General features: G+C 38.5%; 1 protein-coding gene across 6 annotated transcripts in view; it reads right to left on the reverse strand.

Annotated features, from left to right (window-relative positions):
• The window catches only part of kcnq1.1 (potassium voltage-gated channel, KQT-like subfamily, member 1.1), an 84,313-nt gene that overhangs the window by 19,772 nt on the left and 40,698 nt on the right, over positions 1 to 23,843 (reverse strand). For 4 of the 6 annotated variants that reach the window (XM_023952475.2, XM_011487602.4, XM_078945027.1 and 1 more), the window contains 5 exons: positions 21,042 to 21,152; positions 19,471 to 19,566; positions 19,183 to 19,299; positions 15,602 to 15,740; positions 7,233 to 7,289 (listed from right to left, as the gene is read on the reverse strand). In XM_023952475.2, the coding sequence (XP_023808243.1) occupies positions 7,233 to 7,289; positions 15,602 to 15,740; positions 19,183 to 19,299; positions 19,471 to 19,566; positions 21,042 to 21,152 (520 nt within the window). The remainder of the gene's footprint in view (positions 1 to 7,232; positions 7,290 to 15,601; positions 15,741 to 19,182; positions 19,300 to 19,470; positions 19,567 to 21,041; positions 21,153 to 23,843) is intronic. The other 2 variants (XM_078945025.1, XM_078945026.1) reach the window with 1 other exon arrangement.

A 23,843-nucleotide genomic window follows, 5' to 3' on the forward strand; every position in this document is an offset into this window, starting at 1 on the left:
AGTTAAAAATATTTAACTAAAAAATAACAATTTAATAATTTTGTTTTGTTTTTTTAAACATCACACTGTACTCTGCGCTCTGATTGGCTGTTGGCCATGTCAATCAATCTCCTTTGTGCTGTGTCTACTGTATGGAATATGTTCCGTTTGCCGCAAATGCATAAATCCTTAATGACCATCAAATGTTTGTTTTCAACCTAAAATACTAAACTCATTTTTCTGCGACGGTTTGAACTTTAAAAGTTTAAACAAGAAAAAAGTTTGAAATTCCTAATGTCTGTGTGAGAAAAGTGTGTAGTGAGGGTTTTTACCGCCTTAAAACACCTGTAATCCTACTTTTTGCATGTTATTTTTAGAATGTAACTCCCACAACAAAAGACAAACCACCATAAAAGTATTTGTTCTTCACCAAAAAGAAGAAGAAAAAAATCCTTTAAACAGATATTTCCCAGAATGATGTTTCAATGCTGTTTTTCTCAGGGACCTTCCCAGAAGGCTGAGCATCACAATAAAGCTGGTCTACAGAGATACTGATGGAGTCTAATCCTCACTCTAAGACTACATTCACAGATTTTGGAGGAAAAACAGCTCTTTGTGTTTAATGATTGGTCTCCTTTGCTCTCGTCTCATTCTTCTGAAACTCCTAGAATGTTTAAGAGGCTCAACTACCGTGTTTATCAGCCTGCAAGCTCCACCAGAGTATCATTCACAGTTTCCAAAAAATGCATAACAAGGAAGAAAAAAAAATTAAAAATATGTTGCACTTTTGGGAGACATTTATTTCACAAAAAACAAAAACAAACATTTAATCTTGAAGGGAAATTTATAATAACAGATTAGATATAGTTTATAGATGGAATATCTGCACGTTTCACTACCATAACACTTATTTTACTTCTTGAAATTAGGGGAATCTATTATGTTTGTGCAACATTTGAACAATTATTCTGATAACCGCAATGAACACGCTAACACGTCAACTAAACTCTTCATACCACTTTAAATGACTAAATCTGTTGAATTCTTCATCGTCTCTGTCACTTTGGATCAATGAAATGCATCTTCAACGCGTTAAACGTGCATTGTTGCACATGCATTTAGGATATGGTGTTTACACACTGGACTGTCGCTACCCGATGATACTAGTGCTTGGCTGCCGTTGGAAGAGATCTGGTGTGAAATGTTCATTTATTCATTCATCTTCCAAAGCCGTTTTTTCCCTTTCGGGAATTTCACAGGGCTGCCAAAGCCTATCCCGGGAACTTGTGGGTGATGGCAGGTAACACCCTGAACAGGTCGCCAGTCTGTCACAGGGCCACAATTACACACCCATGCACACTCACATTCACTCCTATGGACAATTTAAAGAAACCAATTAACCCACAAAGCATGTTTTTGGCCGGAGTCCGTGGAGAAAGTACGCATGCACGGGAAGAACATGCAAAGTCCACACAGAAAGGTCCCCCCTTGATGTTCTGTTTCAGGTCCCCCAGCCGGGACTTAAACCTAACCAGAACGCTAACCACTGCACCACCATGCAGCCGGTGTGACATGTTAAAGCGGTATAAATCGAAATAATTTTGCTCCAGGCATGTATGAAAAACTTGGTGTCATAGAATTCGGGACCGGACACAAACCGCAAATATTTGTTTCTCTTCCATGATCAATTTTCAGGATTCTGTTGGCACATTCGTAAATAAAAGGGACGTCACTACAAAACCTGGGTTCCTGATAGTTTAAAGGAAAGTTTGGACTTGGTACAACTTTCAATGCACGTTTATTGGTCCCACGTTTTGTACGTAAAGCCTGAAAAATACCGGAAAAAACAAACAGAATAGAGATGCGTGAACATGAAAGCCCAAAACATGCATGTGTATAGACTTTTCATTGAAAGTGGACACTTGAAAGCACACTGCCGAGCCAGGTGATCAACGTAGTTTAAGACTAAGAAGAATAAGCTTCTTCTTCTACGATGCTGTCAGTAGCAAATTCTAATGCACAAACAATGCCCTCTAGTGGTTGTTGCTATTTATTTATTTATTTTTTTAAATCACACAAAAATTCGCACCTGAGTACATGTATGCAAAAAAATATAAAAAATAAAATAACTGCAAATATTTTGCTCTACAGATATATAACTGGATAATCTTTCTACTGTATTTTCTTGAATACAAGCTGCTACTTTTTTCCTTGTTTTTGAACCATGCCGCTTCTGAAAAAGGTGCAGATATTCTGTAGATTTTTCTGGGCGCTCTAACCGGAATTAGAATCAAAGAATCGAAGAATCGAATTAAAATTCGAATCAAAAATAAGACAGATGAAATATCAATGCAAAGACGAATAGTGTAGGTTACTTTTTCCTGAGCAGATAGAACACGCACGACAAATACCTATCTGGTAATTAAATTGACTTGTGGTTCCAAATACAGGAGAAACGAAGGTAAATAAATACTATTTTTCTCTTAGTTCTGTTCCGTTTTAATCAACAAAGTTGCTGCCCTGTCAGAAGGTACTATTTGGAAAGAATCTGTTCAGGTACATACATGTACGAAATCGTTTTGAACATGCAGTAAATCTCTAATTTTCAACATAGATTTCTGTGGCTTATAGCCCGGTGCAGCTTTATTTATTTATTTATTTATTTATTTATTTATTTATTTATTTATTTATTTATTTATTTATTTATTTATTTATTTATTTATTTATTTATTTATTTATTTATTTATTTATTTATTTATATATATATATATATATATATATATATATATATATATATATATATATATATATATATATATATATATATATATATATATATATATATATATATATATATATATATATATATATATATATATATATATATATATATATATATATATTTTATAATGCGGATGCAGCTTATATAAAGGTCCGCATAGTCCAGATAGTAGAGTACTTTTTACACCGTCATCCAGCACAGTTTGAAAATGTGACCAAGCATCCACAGCTCAGGGTGAACCTTACGTAAACCATCTGTCCGAACATCTTTACTATTTCCTTGAAAATGGATTTAAGTGTTCTCTTATGTGCCTATTCTGATGTGTGCAACTCAGCACCTTCTCATTAAACTCTGTCCCCCTGTTCTTTACCACAGAACTGAAGCAAACACACTTTGTCCTGTGTCCCTATGTACTTATGCAGAGGAAGGAGGACGCCATCATTCACCAGCAGTGAATAATCCTCTAACGTACATGTCATACATCATCCCAAACATTAGGGAAGCAAACAATTGAAGCAACGATGTTTGCTTATCTGTCACTTCAAGCATTTTGTGATTCAAATAGCTATTATTTTTTAACTGCTGGCAATTAGGGTTCCACTATAAAACATTTAGTGGCTTCAGTGAGCTGAAACGCTATTTTTTGTAATGAGTTTTTATTACTTTATTCTAACACATAATATCCATCTTTGTGTTGTTCCTTTGGCTTTTTGTCTAGCAGAACAATAACCCTTTTTTTTTTTTACACAATGTTACTAATTTCAGTAGTCTGGTAAAGCATTCAGGATTTCTTTGTTTTATGCTAATATTCTTTGTGATTTATTCCGTTTTTTCCTGCAAAAGTCACTTAAGCAAAGCAGAAGTAAATGGAAGAAGCTAAAAAATGTGTTTTCAAATGTATTTTAATCGTCTCCCCTGCCCCCCTGCGTGTGGCTGTTGCCTGCCCATGCTGCAACAGTTTCCCCCTCGCCCCGCTCTGCCCCCTGCAAAATGTTACTGCTGGATGGCTCAGGAGCTTCACCCAGTGTGGGTCCTTGGGTACGACCCTTCGCGCTACTGCCTATGGCCACAAGGAGACCCCAGTTTGAGTCTTCCTGTGCCGGTCCCCAGCCCGGATAAAAATACAGAGTTGTGTCAGGAAAGGCATCCGATGTAAAAATCTCTGCCAAACCATCTGTTTGGTAGCTGATTCCCGTTGGGGGATATGTCGAGATATGTCGAGGAGAACAACAACATTTTGAACACTTATACATGATTCTATTGTGTTGCTAGGTGAATCCTTCTACTTTATGAAATGAACTGAAAAACAAACCAAACATTGGCTTTTCCTTTTATCATTGGCTCTAGTTGAGATGTTCTCAGCCAAATTCACTCTACAAGCTGATCATGTTCTAAATCATTGATTTTTAAAAAACATTTGTGTTGTTTTTTTCCTCTCTAAAAATGTGTAACCTTTTGAAGCCAGTACAAACGTACTTAAACCACATTTAGAAACATTCAGGTAAAGGGAAAAGCAGTGCTTTTCGGCACATTCCTTCAGAAGTCGCCACAACGGATCCTAATGATGACGCTTATTATTACATTATTACTCCATTTGCCACAAGAAACACAAAACAAATAAAACACTAAATAATACAACTAAAAATAAAAGCATTTATGATAGTACAAGTATAAAAAACAATGACAAAGTTAACAGGTATCATAAATAAATAAAAAAAAAGACAAAAGCCATTGCCGACTAAAAAATTTGAAAGGATTAAAAAAGGCGACCATACCAAAACCTCCAAATAGGAGACTGGTATCTAAAAGTGCTGTACCTTACATTGGTGAAAGTTAAAATGATGGTGTGCAGTTAGTTGTTAATACAAGAAATTTTAAGATTGTCAGAACATGAATAAAACCTGCGTGCAAGCATGTCAGCCTGAGCACAGAAAATACACCGTTGTCTGAGGATATCATCATCATCATCATCATTTACTACTAGAACTTCTGCTACATTTTTACCTTTACCGTTGCATTTTTTTATCTAGTTGTGTTTAAATATTCCTATATCTACCTCATAGTACTTTCTTTTTATTTTTTTACCCTCTCCTGTTTTACTCCTTTAAACTTTTTTCATATCTTTCTAGTTTGCACGAGAGCACGAGCCACCGAAGCCAAATTCCTTGTACATGAACTGTACTTGGCCAATAAAGTTGATTCTCATTCTGATCTGAAAGTTTATCATTGATGATATGATAAAGATATTTCACTTTGTGACAGACGTCAAGCTCAGAATCAGAACATTTAAAAGCAGGAAAATTAATGTAACATCCTTTTTTACGACAAATCATTACGGCACTTTTACTGGATTTGTACAAAATATCATTTTTCAAACCAAATTCAGAACCAACGTTTAAATGTTGTGGCAATCCGGAGCTGCTGGGGCTAAAAACAACTACATCATCTGCATATATCAGATGATTTAATTGAAAACCACCAACCATGATCAGCTTTCACGGATTTGGTTTTGGCAGAGATTTTTACACCTGCCCCCTCCCTTCCTGACACAACCCTGTATGTTATTCGGGGGGACTGGGGACTGGGACTAGGAGACCCAGACATGGTCCCCCTTGTGGCTACCTTGTCTTGCCTACGGACCCACATTGGAGCTCATCTTGCCCCCTGGGAAACGAATCCTGGTTTCCCATGGGCCTGTCCAACACGAGGCCAACTGAGTCATCCAGCCGCCGTAAACGGACAGCAGCGACCGTACTGAAAAGTTTCAGGATACTGCAGCAGATCAAGCGGGTGTGGCGGGCTACAGCTTCAGACTGAGGCTTCTGTTGCTGCATGAAGCAATTCTGTCTGCTGCACATAGATATGCAGTAACCAAGTTCCTCCAATGCACGTTAACACAGTCACACGGTAGCCTCTAATTAACAGCTTACCCTCCTGTACCAATGATGATTTTAAGAAGTGTTTGCTAACAGTTTCAATATTTAATTTAGGGGAAATTGACTGAAAGTATAGTTTTCTTCTAACTGGAGTTCTAACTAATTCTAACAGTTTTCATTTATCATGTCTCAGTAAATTCATTTTGCGATTCCCAATGGTTACTTTTTAAAGTTAAAAGCACCTGACAAAATATTCAGGTTTTTCAAAACAAAATGCAATCCATTTAAGCTGATGTTTGCTTCTTTTACGGAAAATTCCACAAGCGCATTCAAAATTCTTGACACATTTAGTGTTTTGCTCGTATTTATTAATGGTGTCAGTGTGTTCAGACAATGCTGTACTTAAGAGAAGCCCCACTGTGAGTATGCGCTTGACTCCTTTGTGATGTAAAGGAGCCCCTATGCCAAGTTATATTTCAGTTTTTGCTCACTTGTTGGCAGACGTTTGTGTAAAATAGAAACTCGAGCGTTATGTTAACCAAGAAAAGCCCATTTTCTGCAGAGCTTCCAGAAATGTTGCAGATTATCCAAACCTCAAGTGTTTAGAAATGACAGCAGTTAGACAAGTGTGATAGAGCAGGTTCTGAAATCCGATGTGTTGAAAAAGAAAGGTGTGAAGTGACTTCAAGCAGAATGGTCCCGATTTCTGCTGTTGGCTTGCAGGGATGTAAAACGGCATCCTCTGTCAAACAGAGAAATGATCAAGTACAGAGCACCGAAGACGGCCTGTGAAGGAATACCAAATACACTGCCCTGTCATTTAAATGGAACAGAGACTGAAAATGTTTGATCAGCTAGTCTGCGTTCAAAGCAGGACTTGAGAAGTTAAAGACCCACTCAGAAGGAAATGCTGTTTTTGCTGTTATTAAGATGTTCTTGTGGCTTCTTTCTGATGATAGAGAACATATATAAATGTTCCCCCTTTGTCTCTCTCCACCAGTTAGGTGGTGGGAGGTGTGAAAGGGGTGGGGGCTCTATTTGAATTTTGGTGCTTGTTTTTATTTTATTTATTTATTTTTGTGTGAAGCACTTTGTGTTATGTTTTTTTTGGAAAAGTGCTATATAAATACAGTTGAATTTAAAATATGAAGAAAATTATGCTTAAAATTGCATTTCCGAGGATTTCTTTATTCCAATCGTTGTAAATCAGAAGAAGATGAAAAACTGCTGTTTGAAAAAGAGGCTGGATAGCTCCAACATTGCTCGACATTTTTTTTTTGCACAGGTAATGTTAAGTTGGAGGTGTGAAGGGCTGAAAGGGCAGTGTAAACAGAGAGCTCTCAGTGATGAACTGGAAGGGGGGTGGAGTTCCTCTGCGCCAACAGTCCCACCCACAACTCGGAGGTGAATTCCTAATGAACTCCTGACGCTCTGCAGAAACTATGTCCAAGAGAAGGATTTATTTAATGTTGGCAAAAAAAACGGCACAATCGTGATTCAAAGACCACTGGGGACGCTTTTTGGAGAGGGGACTTTAAGCCATGTGACAGAAGAGCAGAGAACAACCAAAATAGCTCCTCTGTGGATGAAGTTACCTGCAGGTGATGAGCTTAACTGAAAGGAAGACAGAGATGTCCACGACTGCTGGCAATCTGGAACAGACAAGGGAGAGCACAAAAACAACCATGAACACAGAGCTAAAACCTTTGCAATTTTAGAACAGGTCCCCATTAAAAAACAAAAAACAAAAAAATGGTCTCATGCTTTAAAAAGAGAATGATAAAGCGGACAGCACTAAAAAAATGTTGAGAATAACAGAAAACAGACTGCTGAGTGAGAGAAGAGCAAGACTGTAGCACGAAAAAGGTTGAATAAATCCCATAAGAGCCCTTTCCAAAATATCAATTCAAATGGGAAAAAAAAGTCAAATAGAAGTTTCTTGGATTTTTGTTGTTGACATCTTCAGTTCCTAAAAAGTGACTCTTCAAGCTCCAAGGACAACAATTTAAAGGCAGGTCCTACAAAAATCTAAAAGGTCAATGTTACCTGACAACCGTGAGCAGCTGAGGACATCACTGCAGTTAGTCAATACGAGCCCACACCACATGTGTCAGCTCAGTTCAATATATGAGGAGCACAGAATGCTTTATGCAGATGACAGATGTGCAGCCTCAGTTTAGCTTCAAACCCAACACTGAATCACAGTAAAAGATGACGGGAGACGGCGCATCATTTCTATCAGTCTGTCCAAGTAGGACATTTTAAATACAGCTGTTCTGCAAGAGAACAGACTGCAGAGCAAAACTGTCTGAATGTCGGTGGCTCTGCTGCAGTCAGCCATCTCAGCAGCAGCTTTTAATGTTAACATGTGTTGCAAAAGAAAAATAAGAAGTTATATAATTTGCCACAACAAAGAGGCCCATCCAATTAGATGTGTTATGGACATGCTAAAAGTATTTTTCCTTTCAAACACACTGTCCTTTCAGAACCCCTTTATTGTACACCCGTGATCTGAAAACCCATTAATGTCCTGAATGCACTGATGCCAATAAAAGGCTAAGATTTGTTGTTTGAAGAAATCCTAAACAGAAAACTAGAGATCTGAGAACATCAGACCCTACATCACTCTTTTAAATGGGCACTCATGTTATTAAGAAACATATTAAAATATTAGACGGAGAGAATAAAATGAACCTTTAAGAAAGAAATACAAATTTTATTCCATCTGCTAACACCCACTAACACATTATGTCCAAAAAAAATAATAATAATTAAAGGCCCGAGCAGCGTTGTATGGGCCACAGGGGCCACCCGCTTTTGCCCTCTACCCCATGCATGAAAGAAATTAATGAATAAAAAGACGTTTTTCAAAATGGCAGCTTTTCTGTTCGTTTTATCTCCATAGAAACTATTTTAGGTTTTGTGGCCTGGGGGTGACGAACAGGTCTATGTAGATTTTAGAAGAATCAGCAAAAGTATTTTTTTCAATTTTCATGGCAACGAAGGTTTTTGTGAACCATGCCCACATTCCTAATATGTTCTCATTGTATGTCGTATCATTGCATTCAGCTTAAGCCAACAAGTCATGTGTTCAATTTTTTAAATATTACAGTAAAGACCAACATGTTTTTTTCTGAGTGACTTTCCAATGATGCTCGATGAGTATGAAGGCGATAGATCGAATCTCTAAGAGGAGTTTGTTCTAAAGGTACATTTTCGGGAACAGGGGGGTTCCTAGATGGCGGCCTCTTCCCAAAGTCAAAGGTCAACAGAACTTCGGTTGTGGTAGTAGACTTAACATGGTTTGTGTGCGCACTTCTTTTAAAAACCGCTCAAACAAACGTTTTTCACCATCTTGTACAAAATTGGGAAAATCTCATACTTAGCCACAAAATGGCTGCAGAACTGTAGGAGCTATCCCATAATAATTTCAATCCGTTGGATATGTTCCCCAACACGTGTTTTCGTTTCATTACTTGATTAAAAACAAAAAAAAAAGCGAGCTCTATCAAAATTGTGACGCCATTCATTTTTCTGGCCGTTTTTTCCGCAGTGATGTCATCATCACCTAGAGGTCATTCCCTACAGGTGAAAGATTCATTTTCCCCAGGTACTGGGGGGCATGCAGATTTTGGTGAGTTTTTGAGCATGTGTCAAATGTTTTGCTCAAAGGTACAGTAAAAAAAGAATTGTAAAAACAGTCCAGGTCCAGAACTGCTGCGGGACATCATAAAGACTTGAAAACATTTCATTTTCAAAACTGCAGCAACCATTTTTTTTTTTGCGTGATTTCTTCCAACAAAACAAAAGTGATGCAACACTGTGGCAAATAGCTGCTGTTTCACAGCTCCCTAACAAAAAAAAGGAACAGTGGAGGCATAAAATTCCAAATTAAAGGAATCCTCAGTTGCAACATGGCATGTGTTGTTTCTGGTAGTTCTCAGAACTCAGTCTCAGAAGAAATCATGTAAAATGGCACATTTCACATAAGAGAGCAGCAGGCAGGGGAGTCGATGGGGAGTCGAGCCATAAACAGCCTCACTTGCAATTCCTCATCAAGAGCGCACACTGGCTAATTTATTAGATATACCTGTTTTTACTGCTTGGAGGTGCAAATATGCTAATCAAAAAATGCTGACATCAGCGTTTTGTTCCATTTAGACATGCATGGATGGCACATCCCAGATTGTGGAGCAGTGGGTGAGAAAAAAGATGTTTTTCCTACACACTGAATAGATACAAAAGCTTAAAGACTTACTTTGACGAAAATGGTGTTTTTAATGTGTTCTTGTGGTGTTTTTGTGAGGATGGAGGACAAACAGAAAGAAAATCAACCTTAAAATCAAACATTTTACAAAGGAATAGCTTAAATGGCCACATAAACATCAATAAACTTAAACATTAAACATTTTTCTTAAAATGTTAAGTGGTAATTTATGGCTCTCGCTGAGTTTCGGTCAGTAAGACCCCAATAGCTGTTCCAGTGTTAAAGGTTGCAGACCCCCTTGTGTAAACAGAGAGCTCTCAACACATGAGAGGGGCGTGGTAGTTCCGCGCCAACAGTCCCGCCCACAACTACTGTCACTTAGCAGGAACTATGACCTAGAAAGCAACATCTTTTTTTTTTACTTTAAAAATGACAATCTCAATTAAAAGGACCACTGGGAAAGCTTTTATAATAGATCAAAAGGTGATCGAAGTGGAAATTTAAGCACTTGAGACAGAAAATAAAAAAGCATTTATAATATCATCAACACCTTAACACAAAATAGTAGAAATCAATCAGCATCTTTCATCCTTTTCAATGTTTCTTCCTTTTTTTTTTTTTACACAATTAAAAATTGAAGAGCTGCCCAACATGAAAGCTGATAAAGACAGAGTCCTGACGTGGCGTCAGGACCTGGCCATGTGTTTGTGAGTCTGTGTGCAGCACATGTAGTTTTTTGCTCCTGCTTTATTTCCTGCAGTCTATCTCGGCTCCACACACATCGGGGAGCTTTTGTTGCTGCTGGTCGTTACCCAGAATGATGAAAATCCTTGTGACACTGGCAGACATGCGGGGCGGCTCATTACTTGGGCAAGAAGAACATTCTATTCCACTTTATTTTGACATCCTAATTTCTTGACTTGCTGGCTGTTGATAGGCCGGTCCTGGGACTTACTGCTACCATTCTTTTTTTGGCAATGGAGTATCAGAGCATTTCTTCTTATTTTTCAAACTATGCCAAACTCTGATTTGATATAAATTTTGTAGAAAATGTTTAGAAAGGAAACAAATTTGAATTGGAAGAAGAGATAAATCTACTGGGGTGACCTGAATCCATAAACATATGTAATCATTTTTTAAACTTATATCAACCTTGATTTAGTTTTTTAACTGTTTTAATAAGCTCCTTACAGTGATACCTTCCTATATAGTGTCAAATTATATTTTTAGAAGTCAGAAATTAATGGTGGTGCATTGTGGGGGAAATGATGATCGAAAGTTGCAGGTGCCCCCAAAAATAGTTTAGCCTTTGGCTGCTGGGTCCCTTTGAAATGCCCCTCGTCCCATCCCAAATTTGCAGCTAGGACAAAGTGTGAGAAAATTAATTGCTTAGGTTACGAAGGATGACATGTATAGGGGTCTGTGGGAATAGCATAAAAACACACAATTATATTACTTGGGTCCAGTGGACCTGAACACCTCGACTGCAGCATAGGGGTGTCTGACAGTTGGCAGTTGTTAAAAAGGGGATCTTTTATTTGAAGTGTAAAATCTGCTTGGGCTCAGAAGAACTGGATAACAACAATTACCTGGTCAGATATGATTTGATGTATTAGCAAATTTTTAGGGTTCTAAAAAAATTGGTGTTACAAAAAAAACTAAAAACAGCTGAGTCAACTCTGATTGTTTACAGTGCTCGCCTTTTTGGTGACTGAAGAGTATACATCTCACAAAGCTCATACCATCTTGAAATGTTTTTCAAAAAAAGGTAGACAAAAAAAAAACAGAACTTGAATTGAAGGTTTCTAGTTTCATCTTCTGCATAATTTGGGACGTGACTATAATCTTGTCAACCAGCACAAAATCTAAACTGAATGTCAAAATAAGCTGTGAACGACTATCATCCATGTAAATAAAGGTTTGAGAAACTTGCAGAAAGACCATTCACTGTATAGTAAAACTGGACATCACCATAGAAAATGACTTTTCCAACAAAGTGAAATCAATTCAGTCGCCACGTTTTTTCGTGGTACTTACATCCCCATGTTGGAACTAGAAATTGTCAGTTTGCAGCGATTGGTCCAAGTTGGCCTTAGTAATCATTTCTATGGCAACCACTTTCACTTTGTTTTGGAACTCCACACTAGAGGTAAGATCGGGCCTAAAAAATCCAGCCCGACCCGACACAGGCCCGCGGGCATTAAAGCCGAACCCGGTCCGAACCCGACCAATTAACTTGATTTGCAGGCCCGAGCCCGAAGCAAACCCGAAATATCTATTTATCCCTAGTATTTTTGGCAGAAAAAAACGCAAGATTTCTTAAGGTTAAAACGTCTACATATTTTTATGATCATGATAAATGCATTTGCACAAAGAAATAACGCTGGAACACAGAATAAGAGGCCAGACAAAGAGTGTGAAAGAAAGATCTTGATGCGCACTTGCTTCATTACGCGGAGAAATAAACAAAATAAACAAAATAGATGCGGGCTTGCGGAGGGAAGATTACATTCACGACACGTGCGCAGATCTGCGGGTGGCCGGCGCCCCCCTCTTTCTGCCAGTTGCTGGACCACAGTGTATGTCAATCAACGGTGGGCTGGTGACTGGTGGGATAAAGGGGGCGGGGTCTACCTGTGTGTGCGCTCGGTGAACGTTCTCCCTCTGAGTAAGAAGCTGGCTGTGCCTTTCAGTTCGTGCGGTAACCGTTCTGACATACAGCATTAATAAAGAGCTGTTTAAAAACCGCGCGCCTAAGGAGCTTCTTTGCAGCCATTAAAATATATTTATTAAAAAAGTCAGCGAGAGAGAAGCCCGGCCCGAACCGACCCGAAGGTAATGATTGTCATTTAGTGCCCGACCGGGTCGGGTCGGGTTCTGACTCGGGCACGGGTTTAAGATCTTACCTCTAGTCCACATGCCTAGCACTTGAAAGCGGGCGCGGGAGAATCTGTCAAACATTTCGAGCATTCAAAATGAGACCACCTATTTTTATTGAGGCATCTGATTGATCAGTTTATAACTTCTAATGACAGAATATAAGTCGCACTTTTGGGAGAAACTTATTTAACAAAATATGGGACAAGAACGGATATTTCATCTTGATAGGCAAAAAATTTTAGCGGAATAAATAATAATAGACTGAATATCTGCACGCTTCACTACCGTAACACATTGATGCTTATTTAGCTTCATGAACAACAGGGGGAATTTAGTATATTAGGGCAACATATGAACAATTATTCAGGAAACCATACTATAAACCACGTGCTAACAAGCTAACAAACTTTAGAAAAAGTCTTTTGCCAAATCTGAATTCTTCCCCTACCCCTATGGCTTCTCCCTGTCCCTCCAATTGTGGGGGCATTTGGAGGAGTAGGGTTGTTGCTCTCTACTGCAAAGGTGTTCCGTGTCAGGCTCTGCTGTGGAGGAGAAACGCTTTTCTTCATGTCATAATTATAATATTTGATTTTCTCCAATTAATATCCTCACATAAGCACAGATAATTACATAAGACACCAACATACTATAACGTCCCTAATATTGTAAACAGATTTACAGATGATGCTTTGGTCTTTCTTATTGACTGTATAATTGACCCCTCCCCCCTGGCATTCCAAACAGGAAGTACCCGCTAGCTCCAAGAAGACAAAATCATACAGTGTTGGGTAAATTACTTTTAAAAAGTAATTGATTTATCTTACCTAGTAACTGGACTACTCGTTACTTTACTTTTTTCCTATCATATACAGAATATCAAAGGAAAAACAGTTTGCATGAACAAAATTGTCTCATCTTTCATTTAACTTTATTTTTAAAGCAATGACCTCATGCAAAGTATGAACCTGGTTTAAGACATAACCTGGCTTCATTAGAATTCAGACAACAGTGTGAGAAATGACAAAAAGTAAGTTTCGTGGTCTATGCCATTGCTCAAAATGAGATGAACTTGTTACGCCTATACTCATCAAATCTGAAATTAAGCCTTTCTCTTGAAAACACAAAGAACTATTTAATGCCTCCATGTTCATTCTCTCTGACTTTAGTTTTTCTATTACAATTAGTTTCACATTTCTATCTACGTCTGCCTTTTGTCAACAATTCTGCACTCCTGTGAGTCTACCAAACTACCCCCCACCCTCTCTGCAGAGCGCATTGAATGCTAACTCATACTGACCAGAGATGCAGTCATATGCAGCTTTGAGAGAAAAACAAAGTAAGAAAGGGTTCATTATTTTAGAAAATGACGACTCCCAGGAAAGAGTTGGCTCTTGTCTTTCACACCAAAGAGCCGACTTCAGAGTCGTTTCATTTACAATCCTGAAAAATCGGGTCTCTGCTCAGCTGCTGCTCCTCAAGGCTCAGAGGAGTCCTTGCAGCATCTCTTTTCGTCTCACCTTTGAGCCAGTTTGGAAAGCAACGTGACTGTAGCAGTGAGGGCATGTCTGTACTTTGACCGATCCCCAAATCTGTGTGGATGTGCGCGCACGTAAGCGCCAGTAACTCTGTTTTCTTTTAATTAGAAAGTGCCCAGTCGCGCGGGATTTTTGAAATATATGCAGCCATTTTTTTGGCCGCAAAGACTTAGCGGAATAGTTAAGGTTAGGATTACGGGTTGCGGTTAGGGTTAAACCCCCAAAAAGTTCCTGAGCGCAGCTGTTCCTGCAGCTCAGCGTTACTCCGGGGGATGGATCACATGCGGAGAACACATTTCATACACCTAAGTGAAGGACAGCTAATGGGACTTTACTTTAAGTTTGATTTTAAATATGTGCGGGCAATGGAGCAATGCGCATCTTGGCTGCGTGTATTCCGTGTGACCAGCATGAATTTCCATCTCTTTTTGTGCTGGTCACGTGCGATACGTGCGTGAATAACATCAGCCTTTAAATTAACCTCCGTATCTATTCATTTAACCGAGAGAAAATTTCGGAGCCCACAAAACATATGTAACAAAGTATCGAGGGTTTCTATAGTCCGGTGATTGTAATTAAGTACCAATATTTGAACTGTAATTCCTTACGTTACTGTGTTACTAACAAAAGTAACAAAACTACAGTATTTTGTTACTTTGTAAATCCGTTACCCCCAACACTGATCTTATAGACTTCTATTAAGAAAAAAACAACTACGGTATTACTTTATTTTTTTGGAGTAAAAATCGCATTAAAACAATAGCAACAACCGCTAGAGGGTTGTGTGTAGGTGTACATTAGTATTTTCTACTGACAGCAGCGCAGTAAAAGAAGCGCCACTCAGTCCTACGGCAGGCTTGGCGTCACAGAAGATGAATTATTCAACAGATTTAGTGGTGTGATGTTATGTAAAGAGTTTAGTTGACTAGTTAGCATGTCCTTTATGATCTGGTTATCTGAATAATTCTTTACTAGATTTCTAAGTTTCATGAAGCTACATAAGCATCAATGTGTAGAGTATTGAACTGTGTATATATTTAGTCTATTGTTTCCTATTCCGTCTACATGATTTGCCTTTCAAGATGAAATGTCCATTCTTGTTTCGGTATCTTGTTAAATACATTTCTTCCAAAAGTGTGACTTATATATATATATATATCATATTTGTTTCCTCATTTTACATTTTTTGGCACCTGGGACTTACACTCCAGAGGGACTTCTAGTCTAAAAAATACAGTTCTCATAAAAACATCAAAGCAGAAAGATTTCAATTACAGCAACTGTTCCTGTATCTGAAGCCTCAGGAGTCTGGAAGGGTTTTTGTTTTTTCCTGTTTGAGTACCTGTGCCAACACTGCTGTAAACATCTGAACTCAGCTCCCTCCCGCTGTCAAACACAGGGTCATGGGTGACGCCTGGCATTGTGGGAGAAGCTGGTCCATTGTCCTTGTCAATGCTCTTCAACTTCCTCTTTGTCTTCACCTGCACCAGAAATGAAAACAGAGCAGCTCAGTAAGACTTGCTTTTCTGACATTCAAGTGACACAGCAGGAAGAAAAACATAGTTAACCCTGTCAGAAATAAGGCCTTTCTGTCTTCTTAGTCCTTCAGAAAGGAAATGTTTGCCCTTTCAAACATGGAAAAACCTGAGCTTTCCAATATATAAAAACATACTGCACATTTATTTATGTGAAAAATGACGTATTCAAAAGATATTCACTTCTATATAGAAATTTGACATTGACATATGTATAACTTTCTATAACTTCAGCAAGAGTTCCAGGAAAACCTATTCAAGGCATGATTAACATTTGAAATTTTTTACACTCTGTAAGCCACGGTCTGACAATCAAACAGCAAAAAATATGAAATATTTCATATGTTGCTGCCAGTCATCTCACTGTCATTTCTCAGCTTTCCACTTGTCAAAGATTTCCTGAATTGTTAAGATCCCATTCAAGGATTTTATCACACAGATACACGTTAAATTCTAATATAACGTGCAATGCTATTGCAATTCTAATGTAAACAAAATTATTTTCAGCCTCAAATTTTCTGATTTTAAGTTTCAAAACTCAAAATTTCAGTTTCAAATTGTTTTTGTCACTTTCAACTCTTTTTGTTGTTGTTTTGTTTGGGATCTGAAAGTTTCACGTTTGAAACTTTTGGCCCTTTCTGGCGTGTGGGGGTGGGGCTTAGATGAAGGACCAGTCAGAATGATGAGGCTGGAAGCTTCCGGCTCCGTGCCTTTACTGACATGGGAACTTGGATAACAACCACCAGAATATTAAAACCCCAACAATACAAGTGAACAGTGGCCAGAATAGACACATATTCATCCTTTACAAGTCATTCATACTGTATTTTTCAATAGTAACTGCTCAAATCTTTGTATAAGCCGCCTTAAAAGTCAAACATTTGAAGGTAACAAACATTTCCAACTGGCTTTTGATTACAGCATCGTGCACACGCAGCTCTGCTAAAAAAGATAAACCAAGTAATTATTGATAAAAATATTTATCATGTATTGTATAATTTGTTTTCATTACAGACAATGAAAATCATAATGTGTGGTAGAAGGAAAACAACACGGCTTGCAGTCGTTTGTTCATGTTTGATGATTTTTATTTTTCATATATTGGCAACAGGAAATAGTTGAGGATGGCGTTTTAACGTGAGGAGATATCTCGGGGTGCTAGCTGCTTTTGGCAGTAAAGCGTCAGTAAGTGGCGAAATATCAAAGTGGTGCAAATCCACCCGTGAATCTCGCTGCAGGTTTTTTTCTTTCACAGCTACATATAAATGATACAGCTACTTATGAGGATACAGCGCCACTTACTGACACTTTATTAACTCTGTCAACACAGACACATTATTATCGGCAAAAGCGGCTAACAGCCCGGCGCATCTCCTCGAAGTAAAAAGCGCTCATTTCCCCTCTTTTCCTGTTACCAATATATGAAAAATAAAAACCAGAGAAAACGACGTGTTGTCTTCATTTTATCACACATTGTTAGGATTTTCATTGTATGTAACGACAACAATATATAGTGTTGCATTTAGGTGATTAAACACCGTTGTTTAAAATAGAAATACTAACTGCAAATAAATTAATACCGTCGCTAAATACCAGCAAAAGAGAAAGATAACAAACACAAAAACAACGCTGTGTAAGTCATCGGGTCAAACTCACAATTTCAGCATGAGTAAAAAACAAAGAGTTGTCAGGCTGTTTTAATTACTAGGCCTTAGCAGAGAGCTGTACCAAGCTCTCAGCCTTAGCCTTTTTTATTGAAATATAACAGCATTTTTTACGCCTGTATGTGACAAACGGCGTGTTTACACGCTGCTTTTTATGCCCGCCCTGGAACAACACAAGATTCATTTCATTTATGTGTTACTTTAAAAATGTGCATTTTTAATGGATAATACGCCGTCCTTTACATTGCTTTTCCTGGCGATTTACGATCCTTTTCGCTTGCCATAAGAACGCGACTTTGATGCACGTAAAAAAAGATGCAAATTCGATGTGTTTGATGTGGACGCAGCATTACACGGTGTTTGGGGGATTTATTCAAAAGTGCAACTTACTTAAAAATTTAAAAAAAAAAAAAAAAAAAAAAAGTGCAACTTACTTCGCAGCGCCTTAAATACGTTTTTTCTTCTTTGCTTTTGCAACTCATACTCTGGTGAAACTTATACTCCAGAAAATATGGTAGACTTCAAACTTCAAAGGGATGGGTATCGTTAAGGTTTTAACGGTACTACTTCTCTTATCGATACTGCTTATCGATCCGGTATTTTAACGGTACTCTTATCGATACTTTTTGAGGACGAAAAATAATACATAACAAATTAAGAACATAAAGTATTTTATTTCCTCATTATGCAACAACACTGTTTTTTTTAACAAAAAATTTTACTTTATATACATGATAATTTTCCAGACAGGATATTCATTTTAATTATTTAATCTAATTATTTTTATTCTTTATGAGCGTGATGTTTCCTTTGATCTTTTGTCCATTTTCCACAACCTTGAAAAGACTTTTCTGTCTGTCAAACACCAGAGTTAGGATTAAGTGAGATGATGGAAACAAATTCAATTTGATGCAGACTCCTTCCTATTTATTTATTTTTGTTTAAATAAGTAACAGTAAACCCAATAAATTATATTAATTTTACGGATGACAACTATCATTAGTCATTAATTATTATTAAGTATTAGGAAGCAGCTGATAGTTTGTCACGGGTCTGGAATCATAAGCCGTGAATCCAAGCCCCGCCTCTCTACCTGTTTGTTTTGTGTAGAACACGCAGCCCCAGCGTGTTCTACACAAACAGCGCAACATATGCCATATGGTCATCGTAGCATCAAGGTGACAGGATGGTAGCGACTCCTTGATGCAAAACTTCATTAATTTTACGCAGAAACAGGTGTTCTTAGTTTAGGGCGCTCACGTGTCCCCTACGAGATCGCCACTGACTGTGAGCGCTGCCTTGTCTTGTGTGTGTGCGCGCGCGGCGCGTGCTGTCTGAACAACAGCCCCGCCCCCCTTGCACACAAATAGACAGACAGAGCTCTCCGCTTCAACGAGAATGCCGAAATTAATATCATCATTAATTAACGGAAAATTGAATGATTTGGTGAGTTAAATATGGCAGATGACGCTTGTGGGACACAAAAAAAAGAAAAAAGAAAAAGTAACTTCTCCAGTACCGATAGCAGAACCGTTCAGATCTTAACGATATGCGGTCTTGAAGAATGTGGTCCCGGGGCTGGTTCAATACCGGGGCACGGTACCCATCCCTACTTCAAACTTGAACTATCATGAATAAAAAACATTTGCATAATAGGATTTAGAAACCGATTGAACCTCGGAGTACCTAAAACTAGAGCATATAAATATTAAATATTCACAAACCGATTTTTTGGACTTGGGGCTGGATGGAGTGGAGACTGGGACATGGGCTCTTTTTCGTAAAAACATCTTGAAGGTAGCAGAATCAAAGTTCTCCACTGCAAAGCACCTCCACGCTGTCTGAAGGGGGGTGTGAAGATGAGAGATCAAGATCCGGATAGGTCATACTGAATGTCATGCAGGAGGAAGAGAAAGATGATTGCACACTCTCATTTATATGAGTGAGACTCTGAAACACTTCAATCCCCCCTCCAGCTTTAGTCAGGTTGTTTCGGAAGAGTTTTCAAATACCTGAATGAGGCAAGCAGCTGCAGGGATTTGTCTGTTGAAGTGTTTCTGTCTTTGCTTCTGCTGCACCTTCAGGGCAAACCCTGAACCTAAGATTCCCTGTCAACAACAACACAACAGAATAGATTTTTCTTAGTTCAGATGAACAGAGGAAGACAAGCTAATTACTGTGGAGAAATTGGTGCTTAATATTCACTACTAATAAACCAACAGTAATGATGAAATAGCTCTTTGCTTGGCTAATTTTAAAGTAAAACAGGACTGTATTTCCCGCAATATAATAATAATAATATAAATATTTTTTTCACACAAAAATTGCGCACCTTATAATCTAGAGCACCGTGTCTTGTTGTACAAACAGGGGTCAAAGCAGTTTGAGAAGTGCCAAGTCAAAATGTTTGGTCAGGTGTTATTGTAAATATGCTAACATGTCGCGGTTTCGGATTGTGCTTTTTCAACTGTTATTTGATATGATAACACCTTATCAGTAACATTAACATAGTCACAGTAACGTTTGTTCTGTCTGTCTGTGTCATAAATAGGGTTGGGAGTTACAGGTACTATAAATACACTAAAGTAGCTTTCTTTAAATTGGCTTAGACTTCTAACATGGCTATCGCTCCTAACATTGTTTAGGCTTTTAAAGAGGCTAACACTTCAAAACAAACAAAAACAAGCGGTAAGAGGTAAACTTTCTCTCTGGACTGATGCTTTATATAACCCATCGTGACGATCAGAATAGATATCGCTTTCCCATTCCGCTGCACTCAAGGTCCGCTCCGGCTGAGCACCACGCAACAAATAGCCCGCTTTTTTCACAAAAAGCGATCCAAACCGAAAAAATAACAAGAATAAAGTACTAAAAACTGGTTGAATATTTATTTCTTTTTGTAAGTGACCATGGTATAAGCGAGTTAATGGCCTTCGAAGTGTGCGTTATCAGCATTATCAGTCTGAACCATCCTATGCTTCGCGTCGGATGGTTCAGGCTTCTATGTCATTAACCCTTACTTAATAAATAACTAAATCTCTAAGTCATTTGGTGTATTCTGTACTGCTGGGTAAAAACTGAAATGCTGAGAAACAAAAATGACTTGATTGGCATGTCTGTAGTGTGGTGACTGGTGAGCTGTGGGGAGAAACAACACCTGTGAACATTCATCGCATTTCAATTAGTTTGACTCGATCTGTTTACTTGTCATCACCCGACAGTGTGACTGTCAAAGCGTTTCTGACTGACAGTTGTGTGTTTTTAACTCGTACTCAATTTTTTTGTCACAATACTTATGCCTTATGCTTTGATCAATTGTCTGTGGTTCAAAGGCATTAAAAACATTAGGATATTCTTATTTTTTCTATTTAAAAATGTGTCACTTTTAAAATCAGAGTGTGGAGTGCTCAATGCAAAGCAGCATACACTTCTCTATGTGCTCAATGCAACCTATCATGCAACTTATTAATTGCGGTTCTCTCTTGTGTAAACATTAAGAGTTATGTGGCAGAAACAGATAATTTATAATTAAACCTTGCTCAGTTCTTTTACCAGTTGACAGTAATGATTTTTATTGACTTACTGCGGGGAGGGCAAAGAAGGAGATGGCAAACACTGAGAAACAGGACGCGATGGTTTTTCCAATCCAGGTTTGTGGCACTTTGTCTCCATAGCCAATCGTGGTCACTGTCACCTTTGGAAGACAATGACAGTTGTGTCAGTCAAACACAAAACCTCAGTTTGCTAATGCCTTAGTTACATGCATTCAGTTGGGGGTTGATCCATACGGGTGCTGCAGGTTTTTGGGTTGTCTGGGGTCATAGAGGGTTGTAGACAGAATCTGCAGTCTTGTCACCTTAAAGCAGTGTTTTTCAACCTTTTTTGAGCCACGGCACACTTTAACCCTGAAAAAAATCCCGCGGCACACCAGCATCCAAAAAAAAAAAAAAGCAAAAATTCATGGTCTGTATTGATCGACAGCCCCCCCCCCCCCCCCCCCCCCCGCGCAATCTCACGTGGATTTATTTTGTGATAATTGTGGCAGAAAAAGCAGGAAGTTGAGCTTTAGCTGGTATTTTTGTTAGAACTGAGCGACTTTATCAGCAGGATTAAGAACAAGGAAGTGAAGACTTTAACCACTTCTGATTGGTCAGACTGATGACATGTGATTAAGCCTTCAAGAATGATTGGCGGAGACAGTTAAAGGGGCGGGACTTTTCCTTACACACTTATAGCTGCAGCTAAATCGCGGTAAAAAACAAAACAAAAAAAAAAACAAAAAAAAAAACAAGCTGAATCGCGGTACCGTGATTCTTCTCAAAATGTCTTTAATAGAATTAAATAAACACAAAGAAAAAGTAATTTTAAGATCTTTTATATTCCTAACTACTTAGTGTTTTATCAGGGCCTGTTTGGATGAACAAAGAGCTGATTTCCTGGAGATGGAAAATATTTTTAGATCAGTGAATGAGGGCAATTTCTCCACGGCGCACTTGACCATCTCCCACGGCACACTAGTGTGCCGCGGCACACTGGTTGAAAAACACTGCTTTAAAGAATGTCAGGAAAATGGAATGCACAGTTGTCGTGAAGTGCTTGTAAATATAATGGATGTTACACACACCTATAATGTATGAGTGATGCCGTCGTATCAGAAAGGTGTGCATACCAGCTCTGTACTGACCATGTGCAAATGCTTTACACACGGGGTGTGCAGGTGATACATACGTAAAGCTCATAAGATGTTCAAACAAACTACAATCTACTTGTCATTTCCAACAGCCAGGCTGCGCACAATGGATGCGCAAGTAGCACACTTATCCTTCGAACAACACTGACAGGCCCCTGGCAGGGTGAACAGTGTTCAAATACACTGAGCTCAAATGTTGTCTTTCATCAGAAAGTCGCTACTTGCCACGGCACGTCAAGTCCCCGGCAGAAGACCACTCCGGCCCGCCGGAGTGTTTATTGAGGCCCGGATCGCCCCGCGTGCCTCCACAGGGCCTACCCGATGGATCCGAGCCCACTAAGGCAACAGTGTTTTCCTGTGGCATGGGTTTCTTGAGCGCTGCTGGCTCCGTGGTCAGCGCTCATGCTCCCCCCATTGCATGGTTTACATGAAGCATCAAGAAGGGCACAATTCACGGATGACCAAAAACATGCAACATGGTGTTCAAGTCGCATTGGAAAGATTTTTTTTTGCTTCTTTATTACTGCAAACTCAACATCATTCTGCTTTCAGCAAACTGAAAGTAGGTGGTGAAAACACACATTTCAAAAGATCACAAATTTCAAAAAGCAGTCATTTGGGTGAAACTGCAACAACCCTGGTTGATAATAGTCCTGCTTTTTGACAAAAACACATCAGGGATAAAGTAGTTATTATTAAAGTAGTTACTTTGAAATCATTTGTAATTTTCGTCTTTTAAGGCACCTCTTCTCCTCTTTGATGAATTCTGAGTATCTGCAGCTACAGCAAAGATCTCCCTTCTTTGTTGGTACTCATAAAGATCTTCACATACAGACAGTTACCAAAACAGACTGCCTATGTGTGAGAGTACATCCACCACAAATAAAAAACATGATACATATATATAATGTGTAAATAGTTGAAAAAAGTGAGCTCCAAGTATTGCAAAAAGGTGTTGATACTGCTGGGGAAGTGTGTTTTTAATATCAGAGTCCCTGAAGCAGCCCAAGTTTATCCCGTAGTCTCTTTTCTACTTGTTTTGCCAGATGTATTAGCAACCCACTGAATCTGCCCAGGGGTTTTCACACAGTAACGGCAGTGGAGCAGATAAAATAGTCTATTTTTGACCTCTCAGTTTTTAACACGCAGCTCTAAAAATGCGTTTTCCTGTTTTGGCACAGAACTTAGGATGTTGCTTAAATAATACTAATAATTAAATGGTAGCAAATGGTTTTAAAAATTGGTGAACACACCTTATGCTGTGATATGTTTTTAAATTAGTTAACCTGGAAAGAAAAGTTTGTTACAGACCTGCTCCCATCATCTTTTGATGTATTGTCAAAGTCTTTAAACTATGATTATGCAGTTTCTACGACATAGTTTCTGCAGAACAGCAGACGTTCATCAGAAATCACTTCTGAGTTGCTTCTGTTGACACAAAGCAGGGACCATGCGGCTCCCCCAAGGTATTTTCTATGTCACAAATATGCTGTTTTTCTTAAATGGAATTTTTTCATCTGCTCCTGATTCACAGCGATTTGAGTAAAGAAATCTTCAGAAATTTAATTTTGCGCTTATTTCCTTTACATATTTCCCCCATCATGAGAAAAAATGCCACGAAAAACCCCCACAATTTTCATTGATGTGGGTCTTTAAGAGAGTCATCAGAAACAACAAAGCTCACTAAATGATAGG

This window comes from Oryzias latipes, chromosome 3, assembly GCF_053564925.1.
Source record: "Oryzias latipes strain Hd-rR chromosome 3, Olatipes_Hd-rR_3.1".
Taxonomy (NCBI): Eukaryota; Metazoa; Chordata; class Actinopteri; order Beloniformes; family Adrianichthyidae; genus Oryzias; species Oryzias latipes.